The sequence below is a fragment of the Leptonychotes weddellii genome, chromosome 14 (assembly GCF_054177405.1).
Source record: "Leptonychotes weddellii isolate Sample4059 chromosome 14, ASM5417740v2, whole genome shotgun sequence".
NCBI lineage: Eukaryota > Metazoa > Chordata > Mammalia > Carnivora > Phocidae > Leptonychotes > Leptonychotes weddellii.
In genome coordinates this window covers 79,800,751-79,816,450 of record NC_138382.1, presented here as the reverse complement: position 1 = coordinate 79,816,450, position 15,700 = coordinate 79,800,751, and the positions used below count along the sequence as shown (strand labels likewise).

Sequence of the window (15,700 nt, the reverse complement as noted above, 5' to 3'; positions counted from 1 at the left end):
GGCCGACCACACTCCCGACACCAGGCCCCTGTGTGTGGCTCTTCCTCAGAAGTGGGACATGGTGGGGACCCCGTGACACGGGGCCAGCTCCTCTCTCTGAGGGAAGAAGAACAAAGAAGCCTTTCCCTGGGGTCCCCCAAGGCCACATAAGAGGGGAGGAGGCTGCCCCTAAACAGTACATTGAAATTCTGCTTCTGTTAGAACCTGAGCGTTGGGGTTTGGTTCTTTCACTTGCTGGGCTGACGAGACACACATGCTCTCCATGACTCCTCCTCAAATGAGGAGCTCTTGCAGGGTCCCAGGCATCCTGGACCTGGGGAGGGGAGAAGGGCCAGTCCCCTCCCTGGCTCCTGAAGGAGGCCTGTCCTCCCAAAGACAGGATGGTTTCGGGTCGTGATCCTGGGCCAGGGCTGGAGACAGCCCCTCACTGCTCCTGACTCTGGGGCTGAGGGGGCCTTTCTCAGGCACAGCAACGCCCACTGAAGGCGGGGGCTTCAGAAAGAACACACTCCTGGACCCGGTCCTGCCCCAGGACGGTGGCTGCCTTCCCCAGCTCTGGAGGAAGAGGGACATCGTCTCCTTCTTTGGGCAGTGGTCCTCTGACCCACTAGCAAGCACTGGAAAGTTTCTTGTCTGCCTCTGGAAGTGCACCAGGAATGAGTGGGCCAGTCACTGTCCAAACACAAACGTGGACAACGTGCTAAGGTAGCATGGGAGGTGAATCTGTGCAAATGGTCTGCGGGTCGGTGGGGCTGGCTGCTTCAGTGCCCTCCAGTGGGCCCCCTTTCCCTGGATGGGAATCCTCCTGGAGTCTCGTCTCCGCCCTCGGAGCTCCCTTCCTGCTGGTTTCAGGACCAAGGGAGAGACTGTGGTGTGGCTTGGAAGGCTCCACCCCAGCCTCCTTCCTTCCGCACACATCACTGCTCCCCAGGAAGCAGGGGCTGTTGCTCCCACATGCCCTGCACAAGGCTGGTTTAAGGCACTCATTCCCTCCAAGGCCCAGCCGCTCTGGCTCCATCACATACATCGTGGCCACAGCTGCCTGGCTGGGTGAGGAGTCCAGGAGAGCTCTCCTTTCCCAGGATCAGGGTTCATATTCCTGGCCAGAGAAAGAAATCCCATCTGTCCTCTGCTAGAGGTGAATTCCTGGGCCGGGTGGCCCTCAGGTGCCTGAGGACATGGGGGTCCCCTGCAGGTCCCCTGGAGAGAAGGGTGACGGGCACCCCTGTCTGGGAGAACAGTGAGCAGCACCCATCACCTAGCACGCTCGTCCTCGGACTCACGCCCGGAAACTCTGGCTCGGTTTTTCACAGATGTGTTTTCAGGAGTGTTCAGCACAGCGGTGGTGGGGAGAGCAGGGAATGGAACACAAATGCCCATGGAGATGGATGGAATCCAAGGTCCTGGTGCACAGGGTGGAGAGAAGGCTGTGGGGCAGTAATGTGGGTACGGGGTCTCTATGTGCCAAGAGGCAGACCCTGGGGTCATCTTATGCAAGACTAGGGACCCACTGTGTGCATCCAGGAGCTGGCACATACGTTCTGGAACCAGCTCTAACAGCAGCCTGGCTTTTTTGCCTGTGGCTGCAGAGAGTGAATGAGAAGAAGCCGCACTGCCTGGGGTTCCCTCCCAGCCTGCGGCATAGCTATTGGCCCCTGGATGCAGTGAGTAGCTCGGCTTGGCTTGGCACGGCAGGGGCGCCCTGTGCTGACATCTTCTGCCCAGCCCTGCCAGTCCCCGGCCCAAATCCCAGCTCCACCGTTACAGACCAAGCGGCCTGGGCGCGGTTCTTTATGCTGGGGCCTCCGTTACCCTGGGGACTGTGGAGAGCAGACACTCCCCAGGCGTCCACCCAGTGGCTGTGCACATTCCAGGAGGCAGAAGAGATATAAAGCTGAGGAGCCCGGCCCATTTGGTGAGGGAGGGGGCTCCCAGGGTCACCTCCCCCATCTGCCCAAGGGGCTCTGCAGTACCCAGCTCCACGGGAGAGAAAAACAGAGCTCCTGGTGTGTGGCCACAGGACATGTGCTGCTGAGCAGGGGCATGGAGCAGAGGGCTGGGGAAGGTGGGTGGAAGATGCCCCCTCCATGGGCAGGTGTGAACTGCCTTCTCGGAGGGACTGAGATGCTACTTCGCTTCCCCCAGTGTGGGGTTCTGGTCATCCTGTGCTGGGTGTTCTCAGCAGGCAGGAACACACTCTGGGGTCCCCATAAGCTCGGGCCACATCCTCAGCTTCCTGAGCTCAGCTCTGGCCAGGGACCCCGCCTGGGACTAGGGGACCGTGGATGCTGAGCTGGGGTGTGGCAGAGCCGGTGATGCTCCCCCGACCCCCAGGAGCTGTTCAAGAAGGCGGTGCCCTACCATTGCCTGGGCTGCATCTGGTCCCAGCGGGACAAGAAGGGCAAGGGGCACCTGGCTCCCACCGTGGGCTGCTGCTTCGAGGATGCATGTGGCTGTCAGGCGCAGGGCCGGGGGTGGGGGTGGGGGGTGGGGGGGGTGGAGCACTGGATCCAGGTGGCCGAGATAGGCCATGGGCAGGCCAGGGATCCCCTCTCCAGAGTTAGGCAACTCCTCTTTCAGTCCGAGTTAGGTCTCCAGCACTCTAGCTGTTCCTCCAGGCTGTTGGGTAAATGGGGGTGGGTGTGCTTCCTTCCCAGAACCACCCCAGCCTGTCCCCAGGAAGCCCTGCCCCTTTTGCTCCTTCTGTGGGCACTGCACTTGCAAGGGGACAACACCCCACCTGCCCAGGACTGCCCAGGACTGCAGGGAATGCTCACAGCCCACAGAGCCTTAAGCCCAAATGGCCGGACCTGGGAGGAGGCAGGTCTGGGTGCGCCTGGGGAGGCCGCGCTCCGCCCCCAGGGCAGAAGATGCTGATCCCAGAGAATGCTGGAGGGTTCTTCATGGATGAAGTGCCTGAGGACTTCGCACTAGCTTACACGGAGGTGCGGCGGCTGCATCAGGGCCCTCCCCACCTGCCCAGTCCGCTTGGGAGAGGCACCCGGGGCGAATGAATCCAGGCGGGTCCTTCCAGACCCTACCCCGCAGCTTCCGCGGGAAGGAGGACGCGGCGTGTCGCCGGCCGGGGCCCCAGCTGCCCCTCGCTGTCGGTGAGAGACCCGCCCTGAGCGCGTGCAGGCAGCGTTCCCTGCAGGGGATCTTCCGGAGGGGCTCGCGGGGAGGTGCGCCCGGGGGCAGCCGCTCAACCGAGGCTCCCGGAGAGCCGGGCGCCCTTCTGCGGGAGCGGAGAGGTGGCGCCAGCTCCGGGGACGCTCACGGGGTGCGGGACAGGAACTTCGGAAGACGTTATCCAGTGTAACGTGCCTGGCGCTGTTCCGTGTGCTTTGCATAGATTGACTCACGCAGTCCTGCCACCCGCGGGGCGTAGGTCACGGGGATCTCCATTTTGCAGGGTCCCATTCTCCCGGAGGAGGACCCGGCGCTGCCGCCCGCCCCGGACCGAGCTGCAGGCGCGGGCAGGAGAGTGGGAAGTCTTGCCTGCGGGGCCTGGCTGTCCCGGGGAGCGCCCCCATTCCCCGCAACTCGCACCCCCCGCCCTCGACGCGACCCGCAAGTCCTGGCGCCAGCAAGACCGGAAGGGTCCGCTAGAGGGCGCTGCGGCGGTGGGCTCGGGGCGGCGCGGCTTGACCCTCGCAGGCCGCCGTAGGCAGTATAAAAGGCGCGGCGCGCGCGCGTGCGTCCTTTCCCGGCGGCGGCGGCGGCGGGCGGTGGGTGACGAGCGGCGGGCCTTCCCGGGAGGCGGCGGCGGCCAGGTAGCGGGGGCTTGGTTGGGGGGCGTCCCGGCCCTCCAGAAGTCCGCGCAGTGCTGCGGGGACGCGCTGAGCACCTGCCGCCCGCGCTCGCCGGTGGGGACCTAGGGGAAGCCGCCGCCGCCCCGCTCGCGTGTGGCTGCCCTTCGGTTTTGAGAGGCGGGCTGAGCGTCGTTCGTGCGGTGTGGCCGGGCGTCCGGCCGTGTGCGCGTGCGCGGTGCCGGCGCCCCGCTGGTCGGTGCGCTGCCCGCGCCGCTGCCTCCCGGGCCGTGTCTGCAGCGGGCCCAGGGCCGGCACTGCGGGCGGGGCCGCCGCGCCGTCACCCCGGCGTTGCACACGCTCAAGCCGGGCTGGGCCTCCGGGGGCGGGGTGAACGGGCCCGCTGTCTCCCAGGAACACGCAGGCCTGGGGGCCGGGGCTCCGGGGAGCCGCAGGGCGGTGCGCGGGCGCGTTCAGGCTTCTGTAAAGGGCAGGTTTCTTTGCTTCTCTAGGGAGTTTGCCTGCTGGAAACCGCGCGCCTGGGAGGGCGTCTCAGGTGAGTTGACACGTTGGTGCTGGAACGAGTGCACCCCGAAGTACGACTGTTGGCACATTCAGCCCCTTGCGCAGTGTCCTGTGTCGGGGTAGTTGACCTTCGTGCACACGGTCGGGGAATCTCCCTACTGCCTGCCCCCAGAGGCGTTGCAGGTGTGGCTTGTGTCACACGTGTGTCATTCGGTGGCAGAAAGAAGAGAGGCTTATCTACGCCCAGTGTTCCAGCTCGTGGACGTCTGGATGATGGATAGTCTGACACCCGACCAAGCGCTTTGGGCCTTGCCTGAGGCCCCCCTGTGAAAACCCTCCCACTGTCTCCTAGTTCTTGGATAGTCTCAGATGGGCACGTGGTCGTAGGTAGTGGGCCACTCGATTTCAGGTAGGCAGAACAAAGGACGCTTCTCAGTAGGACCTTCCTGCCACCTGCCTGGCCGGCAGGGTAGGTTTTTCAGAATCCTGCAGAAGCAGGGGAGGTTTGCCGGAACCTGGTCCGGTTAACAGTAACGATGACAGCCGACGTTTATTATACTCTCATTTCGGGCTGAGCGTTTTTGTTCCTTAATACAGGAACCAGGGCAACGGCTGTTGCCCCGGAGGTGCCCAGAAAAACTTCGCGCCACCATCCAGACCGAGGTAAGAGGAGAGACGAAGCTGGCCTCCAGGCTGGTGGGAGGGGACGGCTGCCCTGCAGGTGCTGGACCTGCCGGCACCCCAGATCCAGCTGCTCTGCTGTACCTGGGACATCAGGGCAAATAGGAAGTGGCTATTTCTACGCTCAGTGCTCAGAACAGTGAGCACTAAGAATGGTTTGTAGCCGGACATGCCTTAGAGCAGCTGTGGATTGCTGCTTGGCAGGCACACCACACCTTCGGGCTTCTAGCTAGGAACGCCGAGCATGGCACCAGATGCTTCGGTTTTCTGATTCGTCTGTAAGATAACACTCATGAGGTTCGAGTGAGCCGTGCATGTGTATGAGCTGGTGGCCAGCTTTTGGCACAATGGGATTGACCAGGAGAGGGTCTCCTTCCTGGAAATGATCATTCTGTAGGTCTGGAGGGTTTTTTGGAGTCCTTGCCAAAGGTGTCATGTGTCTGGCTGAGATCTGCTGTGAGTGGCCTGGGGTGTGTCGTCGCTCCCTGCGGGGGCTTCCAAACCCTGTGCCCACATACACCCCTGTTTTGAGGACCCTTGAGACTAGCGGCGCAGGAGGCCATCTGGTCAGGCTGGGGAGGGGGAGGGACCCCAGAGGGCTGCAGCTGGTTTTGTCCTGCCAAGGAGACAGGTCGGCCCACGTGGAGCCCTGTAAACCAGGGCTCTGGTGAGAGGAGGGGGGTGGCCTCAGTAACCCCACTGGAGTGACAGGTGTGACTGAGGCTTTCCCGCCTTCTTGCAGGTGGAGAGCTCAACACTGGTACGAGCAGGCGAGACCCGGGCTGGCTGCTCGGGGTGACAGACTGCCCAATTCCAGGTTAAAAAAAGGAGAGTAAGATGTTTTGCATTTATTTTCTGAAGCATCTGTGCAGAACGTTGGTGTGTTGGAAAGCAGTCCCGTGTGTTCAGCTTGTGAAGCTTGCACCGGGGAGATGGGTCTGCTGGGCCAAGGCAGCGGGAACTGTTAAGTGTTGGTAGACACTGTTCCGGATTCCAGAAAGTCCAGGCGGGCTAAGGCAGAGAGAAGGGGTCGGAATAAACAGGGCCCAGCGGTCGTTCGCAGAGGCACAACCAGATGCCGCCGTGGCCTGGGCTCTGCGATCAGGTGGGGAGCCACTTCAGGGCCGGCACGCCCCAGCTTGGAGGTCCCAGGCCTGTAGGGGTGGCCCAGTGTGTGTGCCTCATATGGCAGGTGAAGGATGAGCAGGCTCTCCCCCTGGCACCCTGTGTCCTGCTTCTTAATTCTCCAGCCATTGTGTTCTAGAGGGAAGTAAAATCTTTTTTTTTTTTTTAAGATTTTATTTATTTATTTGAGAGAGAGAGAGAGAATGAGAGACAGAGAGCATGAGAGGGAGGAGGGTCAGAGGGAGAAGCAGCCTCCCTGCCGAGCAGGGAGCCCGATGCGGGACTCGATCCCGGGACTCCAGGATCATAACCTGAGCCGAAGGCAGTCGTTTAACTGACTGAGCCACCCAGGTGCCCTAGAGGGAAGTAAAATCTTTGCAGCGTTTTCTAACCACCCAGAGCCCACAATTCTAATTTTTTTTTCATTAAGATTTTAGAGCATAAGCTGGGGGTGGGGGTGGACAGAGGGAGAGAGAATCTGAAGCAGAGTCCACACACAGCCTGGAGCCTGACGTGGGGCTCGATCCCACGACCCTGAGATCGTGGCCTGAGCTGAAACCTAGAGTAGACGCTCAACTGGCGGAGTCACCCCAGTGTCCCAATTCTAAACTGTTTTTTGTGCTGTATTTGGATTACCCACCCCACAAGAGAGAAAAACCTAGATGGGGCAGAAAGTTATTTTTTAATGTAGGTAAGGATGAGTTTTAGGAATCAATACTAAAAACATGGGTATTACAGTTGAAATTTTGGAATACATTTTTCAATAAAAGTGTTTCTTTGTTGGCAAAACTTGAGACTGGTGTTGAATAAACCGTCTTTACTTGGTTTTTCCTCACAGTGTGATTAGCTGAGGCTAGAGCAGGAGGCTGGTGGATACGTGTGTGCACATGCATGCCCACGCCGGTGGGTGCGGGGAGGGGGGCAGCTCGCTTTCCTGAACTGTCACCTGCTTATTTGGCTGTGTGATGTTCAGGCGTTCCCACATAGCCTTTCCCAGGCATTGTAACCACTGGGAGTTAAGCCTGCAAAGGTCAGTGGCCCCCAGGGACTTCAGGAGTAGGATCTCCTGCCCACCGTGACCTGGGATGGGGACGCAGCCCTTCCCCCAGCTCCCTGACCCTCCTGGTGTTTGGGATCTCTTAATAAACCCCGTGACTACTTGTGTGGATGTTTTGAAACCTTGCCTTTTGTCAAAACAATGCTGGGAGTTTTCACTTCCCAGAATGGAAGCAGAGGGAGCCACCTGCTGACCCCCTCCATGGGGTAGGTCACAGCCTGCATATTCTCCAGTGTACCAGCCTGGGCTCAGCAGTGGGGCCCCCATGGGAAGCGGGTGTCCGGCTCCTGCAGCTTCCCCTTGAGGAGAGGCAGGGAGAATGCTCGGCTCTTTCCTGGATGATGGATTTTTCACCTAGTGGTTCATGGGTATCTGTGGAAGTCGTGCGCGCTGGACTGTAGGAGAGGGTCTGGGATGGGAGGAGCCCGGCTCTCCGTCGGTCCCTTCCTTTGGAACTGCAGCACCAGCCAGCAGCATCTGGCATCCTATCACCACACCCCTCCTGCCCCCCAGAACGTGGCTCTAGGAGAGAGCGTACCTGTGATGCCCGCTGAGGCCTCTCCAGCCGATGGGGACCCGGAGGACCACGCCGCATTCCGTCCAGCCTGGGCAAGAGCAGTCCCCCACCTCTGAGCTCAGGAGGCCGATGGCGGGTCTGGGAGGCAGGGCTCCAGCGTGGCGTGAGGGAACCCAGAGACACTCACAGAAAAGCTGTTTATTTACATCACATGTTCTTCAAAGTAACAAAGTCCTGGGTGAGTCCTTCAGCCAGCCCTTGTGGTCAGGCTCCCGGTGCTCCTCCTGCCCCCCCACCCCCTTTCCAGCTATGCGGCTCCCCTGTCTGGGTTGTTGGCGTCTGGGGCTGAGCGAAGGACCCCTTCCCTGGCTTGTTGCGGGTGGATGCAGGCCAGACCTCCAGCTCCTGTGGTCCTGTCCTTTGCTGGGTGGTAGGGTGAAGAGGGAGGAGGACCCAAGGGCGGGAGTGGCTCTCTGGGGCCCCAGGCAGCCCCTTGGGAGTTGGGAGCGGGGGGCTGGGAGCCGGCCATCACGAGTACTTGGTGTTGGAGATCTTCTTCCAGAGCAGGGTCTTGAGGTGGCTCAGCACCAGTGAGTGGTGGGCCTCCACCTGGCTGGCCAGCCCGCTCAGCGTCGTGCAGGTGCGCAGCTGCTTGCCCAGCTCCTCGTGCAGGTCGGCGGGGGCGCCGGGCAGCAGGTAGTCCCGTAGCAGCTCGCACACCTTGGCCAGGTTGGGCTGGATGAGGTCGCCCTTGCACTGCCTCATGAGCTTGTCGCAGGGGGCCCTGCAGTCCCGGCCGTAGGTGCAGTCCGAGCTGCGCTCGCAGTGGCGGCCCCGCAGGAAGCGGCGCACGGCGGCCTCGGGCGCCACCTGCTGCAGGTCGGCCATCTTGAAGTCGTACTTGGCCGTGTAGCCCACGTTGGCCAGCGTGGTCTCGCACATGTAGAAGGTCCCGTAGGCGCCATGGAAGAGCTCCTCCACAAACTCCAGCAGGCCGATGGCGATCTTGGCCCTCCAGGGCCACGCGGGCCCCAGCCACCGCTGCAGGGCTGCATGCAGGGCGGGGGGCAGCAGCGGGCGCAGGAGGGGCGGGAGAGCGGCCCCGTGCCAGGAACCGTGTGGGACCCCCTCGGTGACATAGAGGTCCCCGCAGGAGCCCAGCAGCCGGGACGCGTGCTCCTCCTGGAGGGACAGCAGCAGCAGGAACTCGTTCCGTTGGAGCAGGGCCCACACCGACTTGGCCTCGGCCAGGGACACCCTGCTGTCCTTGTTGAAGTCGGCCATGAGCAGGACCTGCCCAACCAGCGCGGGCAGGGAGGGCAGGTCTCCCAGGTTCGCCTGACACGGGAGACCCAGAGAAAGGGAGACCGCGTCATTTCAGGGCCAGCGAGCCTGACTTGGTGGTGGGTTTCTACGTTGGCAGGGTGCCCGCCTTGACCTACTGGGCTAGGACCCCTGGGTGTCCGCTGGGTGCATCTGCCAGCTTGGGAGAGCCCGGCCTCCAAGCACACGGAGGGGACAGCCCAGGGCTGTGCAGAGCCCCCTTGCCGACCACTGGTGCACCGTCCTTTCTCCAGGAGCCGCTCCTGGGGCCCTCGTGTCCCTGCATCTCCACTGGTGCTCGGGGAGCTGGGGAGCGGGCACTTGGATCTGCTCTCACCCCGCTTCCCATGCGCGGGGTCCTCTGCACCCAGTAGGTGCTCCCCTGAGCGAAGGTCTGCCTGGAGCTGAGGTCCAGCCAGATGCCTGGCTCCTGCCCTGAACTCCGCACGGCCCCCAGGAGCCAACTGACCTTGAGAAAGCTGAGGGTCATCTCCCGGAACTCCTTAATTGAGGTGCCCCGAGTGGGCTTGTCGAACAGCACCAGATCCTGCCGGGGGGCCGGGTCCGACCTGGCCTTGGGGTCCAGGCCCTCCTCGATGCCGCACTTAATGGTCACCTCCTTGCCCTGCCACAGCCCACTGTACACCTGCATGGGGCCACAGGGGTCCTCGAGCAGACGTCCCCTCCCGCTGCACCTTGCGCCCGAGCCCCGGGCCCCCAGGCCACGGGCCCCAGGGCTGACCCCAGCCAGACCCTCCTGGGCTTACCTGCTGGCCTGGGACGGAGGACAGGCACGTCCTCCACTCTACCTTGTGCAGGTTGCACAGGTCCTGGCAGATGGAGCCGGAGATGATGCCCTTGTGGTACTGGTCACACTGGGGACAGGAGGAAGACACCAGGAAGTGGCCTGAGGAGGCGGGGCCCCTCCCCCCACCATGCACATGTGGCAGGTTGAGGTCCCATCACATCTGCCGGTTGCCCCCTGGCTCTTCAGCCCCTCCACGTCTCAGAGGGGCCCCCAGACCACAGCAGCCGGGAACCAGCAGGCTCCGGCCACACCTGACCATGCGGAGGGCCAGGGCACCCACGGCCTGGCAAGAGCCTCTGCTCACTGTGGCCCCTCGCAGAGTCCGTGGCGACCCCCACCTCCTGTGAGGTGCGCCAAGTCTGGGTCTCCCTGGCGTGGGCTCTCCCTGGTGCCAGGAAGCGGGAGCAGCAGAGCCCGAGACACGAAGGGGCCCTGCCCCGAGGGTGGCGGGAGGGGGCCCGGCCAGGCCGCCTCATTAGCCAAATGCCCCGGGAACCACTGGCAGCAAGAACCAGGCTGGGCTCCGGAGCAGCGGTCGCCCCCCTGGCCCCTTCCCCTGCAGCCCCCCGAGCCCTGCAGGTCCGGGCTGACCCAAGCAGGAAGGTGGGGAAGCCAGAGGTGATGGAGTCCGGCCCTCCCCCCGGGGCAGGGAGGTGCGGCCATCTGAGCTCTGGAGCTGGGGGGGGCCTCCCTGGAAGTGCATCACCGTTGCCATGGAGCCCGGGCCCTTGCTGGAGCCAGGCTGGCAGGAAGGAGAGGGAAGTGAGTGTGCGGAGTGCGCAGAGCAGGGCGCCACCCAAGTGTGGGGAGGACGGAGGGCAGGGCAGGGACGGAACCAGAGGCCCCGCGAAGGAGGCATCAGGAAAGCAGTGGCCGCTCATCACGATGGTAAAGAAAGCGTAAGGAAAACCCATTCCACCACCTTGTTGGGAGTGCCTCCACCCCAAAGGGTCGGCTCTGAGCCCCGGAACCCCCCCCAAGAACCACAGGGCCTTCAAGGGGGCCGGCCAGGGACACGCTTCTGCCGGGCACCACCCCTCCCCACCAGGGCCAGGGAAGGAGTCTGCTGGCCACGCTGCCCCCCTGGGCTGGGGAGGGGCTCCCCCAGGGGCTGAGAGGGGCAGTGTGCCCCATGGTCTCGGGGCCCATCAGGCTTGGGGCAAGTTGCCCTACTTCCCAGCCTGTTTCCCACCTGCAGGGGACCGAGTACCTGCCAAACACCCAGAGCCCGTAAGAACCTGACCTGTGACCCCCGGTTGCACCCTTAGACACACTGTGGAACCCCCACGAAGCAGGCAGGTCTCCTCTGGAAAGGAGGGGGCATCCCCACAGCCCAGGGGAGACACCCTAGGGAGACACCCCTGGGCACACAGTTTCCTCGGGCTCAAAAACACCTGCTGACCCTCCAGGTGGCCGGTCCCTGCACCCCTAGGCCAGAACCCCCTGCCCCGCCCACTGCCCTCACTCCAGCGGTGCGTCCCTCCCACCCCATAGCTCACTCCAGCCCTCACCTGCCGCTCAGGGCCCATGGCCGCCACCCGCTGCGCCATCCTGGCTGCCCCCCGCCATCCTGGCCCTCCCCAGCCCCACCCTCACCCTGAGCTGTCCAACAGCAGGGCTTCTCCCCACCCCCCACCCAGAGGCCCCACGTCTGCCCTTGTGTGTCCCCCGACCCCCTGGACTGTGAGGGCAGAGCCATGTGTCCAGTGCCCAGCTCAGGCCTGCCCCTGGAGGCCACCGGTGAGCCTTTCCGAAGTGTACCAAGAACAGGCAGGAGGCAGGAAGGCTAGGTGTGCACCCGTGGGCCCATGTGCCATCCTGTGTCTGGGCACATGCAGGCTCCTGACGCCCGCCACCTCGCGTGCACACCCACGGACACGTGCCCACTCCTGAGTGGCCCACACGTGTAAATGTGTGCACGCACAGCTCACACTCTAGGCCACGGGCTGCCACTTAGCACGGCCCGCCGCCCCTTGTCCCCCACAAGGACCCTACCCACGGCCTCCTTGGGTGAAGCCCTGGCCCCGGGGGGGGGTGCTCAAGGCCACCAGTATCTGTCCACCCCAGCCTCCCTGCTAAAAGTCCTCCCTGCAAACACCTCCGAACATCCCAGCCCCCAGCCCCGCTCTCCCACGCACCTGCAGCAGCCCCCCCGCCCCGTCCCTCCCTTCGTCCCTGCCGCACCCAGCGCAGTCAGGTCCATCTCAAAGTCCACTGCGCCGGCGCCTCTGAGGATCCAGGGCCAACGGCATGTGACCCATGTGCACGGGCCAGCACCGGGCAGGGAGGAGCCCTCCCACGAGGCCGGCCCAAGGCGACACTTACAATAACCACCTGGCAGACGTGTCCACGGCAGAGCTCCGCGTGGGACGAGTAGTGCACGTACACCATCCAGCTGCCCACAGAGACGCCCAGCCAGACCAAGAAGATGTACTTGACCCTGAGGCCCGGGAGCCGGCCCTGCTGGGAGAGAGGCCTGTGAGGAAGCGCCACGTCCGGGTGCGTGTGCCCCCTCCACCAGCCCCAGCCTTCCCGGCGGACCCCTCCCCGGGGCCAGCACCCTGCCCTGCTCCAGCTTCTGAAGCTGCCCGTCACGGAGGGGGCGTTCCTGGGCCTCGGCAGGCCTGCTCTGGGGTGGGGGCAGGTGCCTAGTGCTCTCAGACTTTTACATCTCACGAGCAGGCAAGAATAAATTTCACAGTAGACGACTCTATGTTGATCTATTTTGATGAATAAAGATATTTTACAAATTTCCCTCCTGCCTTGCTGACCTTTAACCTCTGCACAAGGTCAGGCTGGAAAATCCGCCGCCCCCTGCCCCCCGTCCTCCGACTGGTGGGCAGTTCCAGCTGAAGCAGGCCCAGCCCGGGGACAGGTATGGAGGCTGCAGGTGCACAGGGCAGGCCTCAGCAGCCCAGGCGCCCTGGGAGCCTTGAAGAGACAGCACCTCGGAGACCGCGAGCAGGCGGCATCGTCCCCAGAACCAAGGGCGCACCGACAGGTGAATAGCTACGCAAAACGGGGTCTGTCCACGTCGTGGAAAATCATTCACTCTAAGAGGAAGGAATCCCAGCTCCTGCCACAACGCGGATGAACGTGGAGGACACAGTGCCGAGTGAGATCAGCCCGGCGCAGAGGGACCAATCCCGACGGATCCACTCCCAGGAGGCCCCAGAGGAGCTGGACACACAGACACGGGGTCGGGGGTGGCGGTCAGTGTGTAACGGGACAGAGTCCAGTCTGGGAAGATGACTACGTTCTGGGGACAGAGGGGATGGTGCACAACAGTGTGAACGCACGGATGCCCCTGAGCTGTGCACTTAAAAGCGGGTAAGAGGAGAAATTTTAAGTCACGTGCATGTTCCCAGATAAAGAATAAATAAGACAGACATCTCGCGGCCCTACGGCCAGAGGCGCTGCCCCCCATGTGTGGGGGGTGCCGGGAACAGCGTCTTGGGGGCTCAGCCCCTCTACCAGGGTTCTCCAGCTGACGTGCAGAATCACAGGCGCGGGGGGCCCAGACCCACCTGCAGCAGGTGGGCGAGGGCGCGGCCTCCCATCCAGCTACCCCTGCCCTGGTGAATCCCAGGCCGCCTGGACTCCCGTCCAGGAGCAGCCAGCTGAGGGGACGGGGTTACCAATGTTCCAGTCAGGGGGAGCCAGGCCCCAGAGAAAAGGGCTGGGACCCAGGGCCAGGAGGTGCTCCGTGCCCCACTGCTTAGCCAAAGGCTGGGGCTGGCTCTCCAGTGAAGACAGGGTAGGGGCCTCTGCTGTGGTCGTCTTTATGGCCCCTCCAGGAGAGGCAGGGGCCTCCCCTCCTGCTTCCTGGGCACCAGTTCACACAGCTGGCCCTCCTGGGAGGGGCTGTAGCAGGAGGACCCCTGAGAGCAGCAAGGGCTGGGGTGCGCTGGGCAGAACAAGAGGGCTGGGCCTCAGGCCCACTTGTCCTGCACCACATCTGCTTCCGTCAGATTTGTTCAAAAGGAAAAACAGGAAAGCAGAGAAACAGTGGGTGGGGGGACTGGGCAGCGGGGGTGGGGGGGTGTTGTTTTGCCAGGACAAGGTCAGAAGACTTCTGGCTGGCAGAGAACAATGCTGTAAGGTGGGGGTGAGTGTGGCCTTAGGGGCGCTGGCAGCCAGGAGGAGGGCAGGCTGGAGCAGCGCTGGACCTGGGGCTGAACCTGGGGTGGACTCAGGCTCTCCGAGGGACCGCAGGGCCCACCACGGATACGAGCCACACCCCAGCCAGAACCCACCCCCCAACCCCAGGCTCTCCCAGAGACTGTCCCCACCTGGCCAGCTCTGATTAACCCGACATCCTGACCTTAGATGGGTACCTCCTCTAGGAGCAGTCCCTGACCCCCATGGGTCCTACCTCCCACCAGTGAGTGAGCCCCCAGGACAGGGCAGATCTTACTCTTCAGTGGGTCCCATGCAACTGCTCCCCAACCCCACCTGGCCCTGGTTCCTGGTGGAGCCACTGACTCAGGGGTCAGTAACAGCCACGTTACCCAGGGGCCAGCACCCCACATGCACGATGGCACCAAAGCTACCTCCAGCCCAGGAGGGAAACTGAGGCTCTGAATGTGACCTGACAATAGCAGGTGGGCGGGGCTGGCTCAAACCCCTGGGAACCAGCCTGTCCTGGGTCCTAGGTCAAGCTCTGGGCCTCCCCTGCAGCAACCTGGTCAAGGTCCCTCCCTCAGGGGACAGGGGAGGGGGGCAGTGCACAGCCCACTTCCTGGCCTAGGGGTGGGCCATCAGACCCCTCAGCTCCCACCTGGCCTAGATCTGGGCCAAGACCAGGATGCACTCTGAGGCCCCAGGTGGGCAGGAAGGGTGTCCCACACAGACACAAAACCCAAATGTTTCCTGGCTCTGAGGCTTACCCCACCCCCCACCCCCCGCCCCGGTGGGGAGAGCTGAGGACAGCCAGGCCCGGGGCCAAGGGCACCCTGGCAGGAACCCTCTTGCCCTGGCCCAGGACAGCCTGGGGAGGCCAGGGAGGTGTGGGCTACTGGGAACAGGACTGCACCCGAGGCCATCTCGGTCATGGGGTCGGCCTGGCTCAGACCACCTAAACCAGAAGTGACAGGCTTCTCAGCGGGGTTCCCAAGGCAGCCTGGGCTTCCCCAGTAGACAGCGGGCCACTGGCAGGGATGGTGACTTGTCCAAGGTCATGGTGGGGGTCAGGCACACCCCTAAGCTCGGGCTGGCTGGGAGATGACCCAGGGGTAGGTTCTGTCCTTCTGAGAGCGTTTCTATGTGTCCCAAGTTTTCCATAACAGAAAAACAAACCTTACCTCTTTCAAGTGAAAAAAGAGGCACGGACCTGGCGTGCTTTCTGGGCCTCCGGGAGGGGTGGGGCGGTGGGGGTCCAGACCATGGGGGAGGGGCTTCTTCAGCCCCGGGATCAGGGGCTGCCACCCCGCAGCATCCACCGCCCCTCTGCCCGCCCCATCAACGCCCCCTCCCCAGCGCCTCCCAGCCCCGCAGCCGCCCCAAGGCCACGCAGCGCGGCGCGCACGAACCCCGCGTCCCGCAGCCGGCCCCCTGGCTGGCCGCCGCGGCCCGCACCGAGGCCGGGCGGGCGGGCGCCTACCTGCAGGCCCTTGGAGAAGGGGCAGAAGAGCACCAGGTGCGCCAGGCGCCGCAGCCGCCGCATGGTGGGCCCCCGGCGTGCGCGGGCCCGGCTCGGCTCGGCCTCAGCCCCGCGGGCCGGCCCGCAACGGCCGCCCTCTGCCGCCGCCTCCCCGCGCGCCCGTGCCCGCGCCCGCGTCCACGACCACGTCCACGTCCACGCGAGGGCGCACTCTGCCGGCCGGCCCGGGCGGGGGCGCGGGCGCGGGCGCGGGAGAGGGGCAGGGGCGGAGGGAGAGGAGGGGCGCGAGAGAGAGGAGGAGGGGAGGGACGCG

At 63.8% G+C, this 15,700-nt stretch overlaps 1 protein-coding gene, 1 long non-coding RNA gene and 2 other non-coding genes across 6 annotated transcripts; 3 read left to right on the top strand and 1 right to left on the bottom strand.

Moving 5' to 3' along the window:
* Positions 1-3,717: 3,717 nt before the first annotated feature.
* LOC145717171 (uncharacterized) lies at positions 3,718-12,539 on the top strand. Of its 2 annotated transcripts, none has more exons than XR_014140232.1 (3): positions 3,718-6,210; positions 6,432-10,673; positions 10,984-12,539. It is a non-coding gene; the product is annotated as an uncharacterized LOC145717171 (long non-coding RNA). The 2 variants fall into 2 exon arrangements; XR_014140231.1 differs by lacking the exon at positions 10,984-12,539 and having other exon boundaries at positions 3,718-4,747; positions 4,778-6,210; positions 6,432-6,869.
* LOC115944800 (small nucleolar RNA SNORA17) lies at positions 4,436-4,564 on the top strand. The gene has a single exon (XR_004079305.1). It is a non-coding gene; the product is annotated as a small nucleolar RNA SNORA17 (small nucleolar RNA).
* On the top strand, positions 4,993-5,128 carry LOC115944799 (small nucleolar RNA SNORA43). The gene has a single exon (XR_004079304.1). It is a non-coding gene; the product is annotated as a small nucleolar RNA SNORA43 (small nucleolar RNA).
* On the bottom strand, positions 7,838-15,574 carry DIPK1B (divergent protein kinase domain 1B). 2 transcript variants are annotated; one of them, XM_081803967.1, is made up of 5 exons: positions 15,388-15,574; positions 12,111-12,248; positions 9,745-9,852; positions 9,447-9,623; positions 7,838-8,992 (listed from the first exon to the last, which is right to left on the bottom strand). In XM_081803967.1, exons 1-5 carry the CDS (start codon positions 15,448-15,450, stop codon positions 8,183-8,185), a joined length of 1,296 nt encoding a protein of 431 aa, XP_081660093.1. In that variant the 5' UTR covers positions 15,451-15,574; the 3' UTR covers positions 7,838-8,182. The 2 variants fall into 2 exon arrangements, with proteins under 2 accessions (XP_081660093.1, XP_081660094.1); XM_081803968.1 differs by having other exon boundaries at positions 12,111-12,245; positions 15,388-15,573.
* Between the last annotated feature and the right edge of the window lie 126 nt (positions 15,575-15,700).

Excerpts from the sequence above, each read along its gene's own strand:
- DIPK1B (XM_081803967.1), bottom strand. The coding sequence starts at position 15,450 with ATGCGGCGGCTGCGGCGCCTGGCGCACCTGGTGCTCTTCTGCCCCTTC. Across the intron at positions 12,249-15,387 it reads CCTTCTCCAAGGGCCTGCAG|CAGGGCCGGCTCCCGGGCCT; the intron begins GTAGGCGCCCGC and ends CCTCTCTCCCAG. Across the intron at positions 8,993-9,446 it reads TGACCCTCAGCTTTCTCAAG|GCGAACCTGGGAGACCTGCC; the intron begins GTCAGTTGGCTC and ends CTCCCGTGTCAG.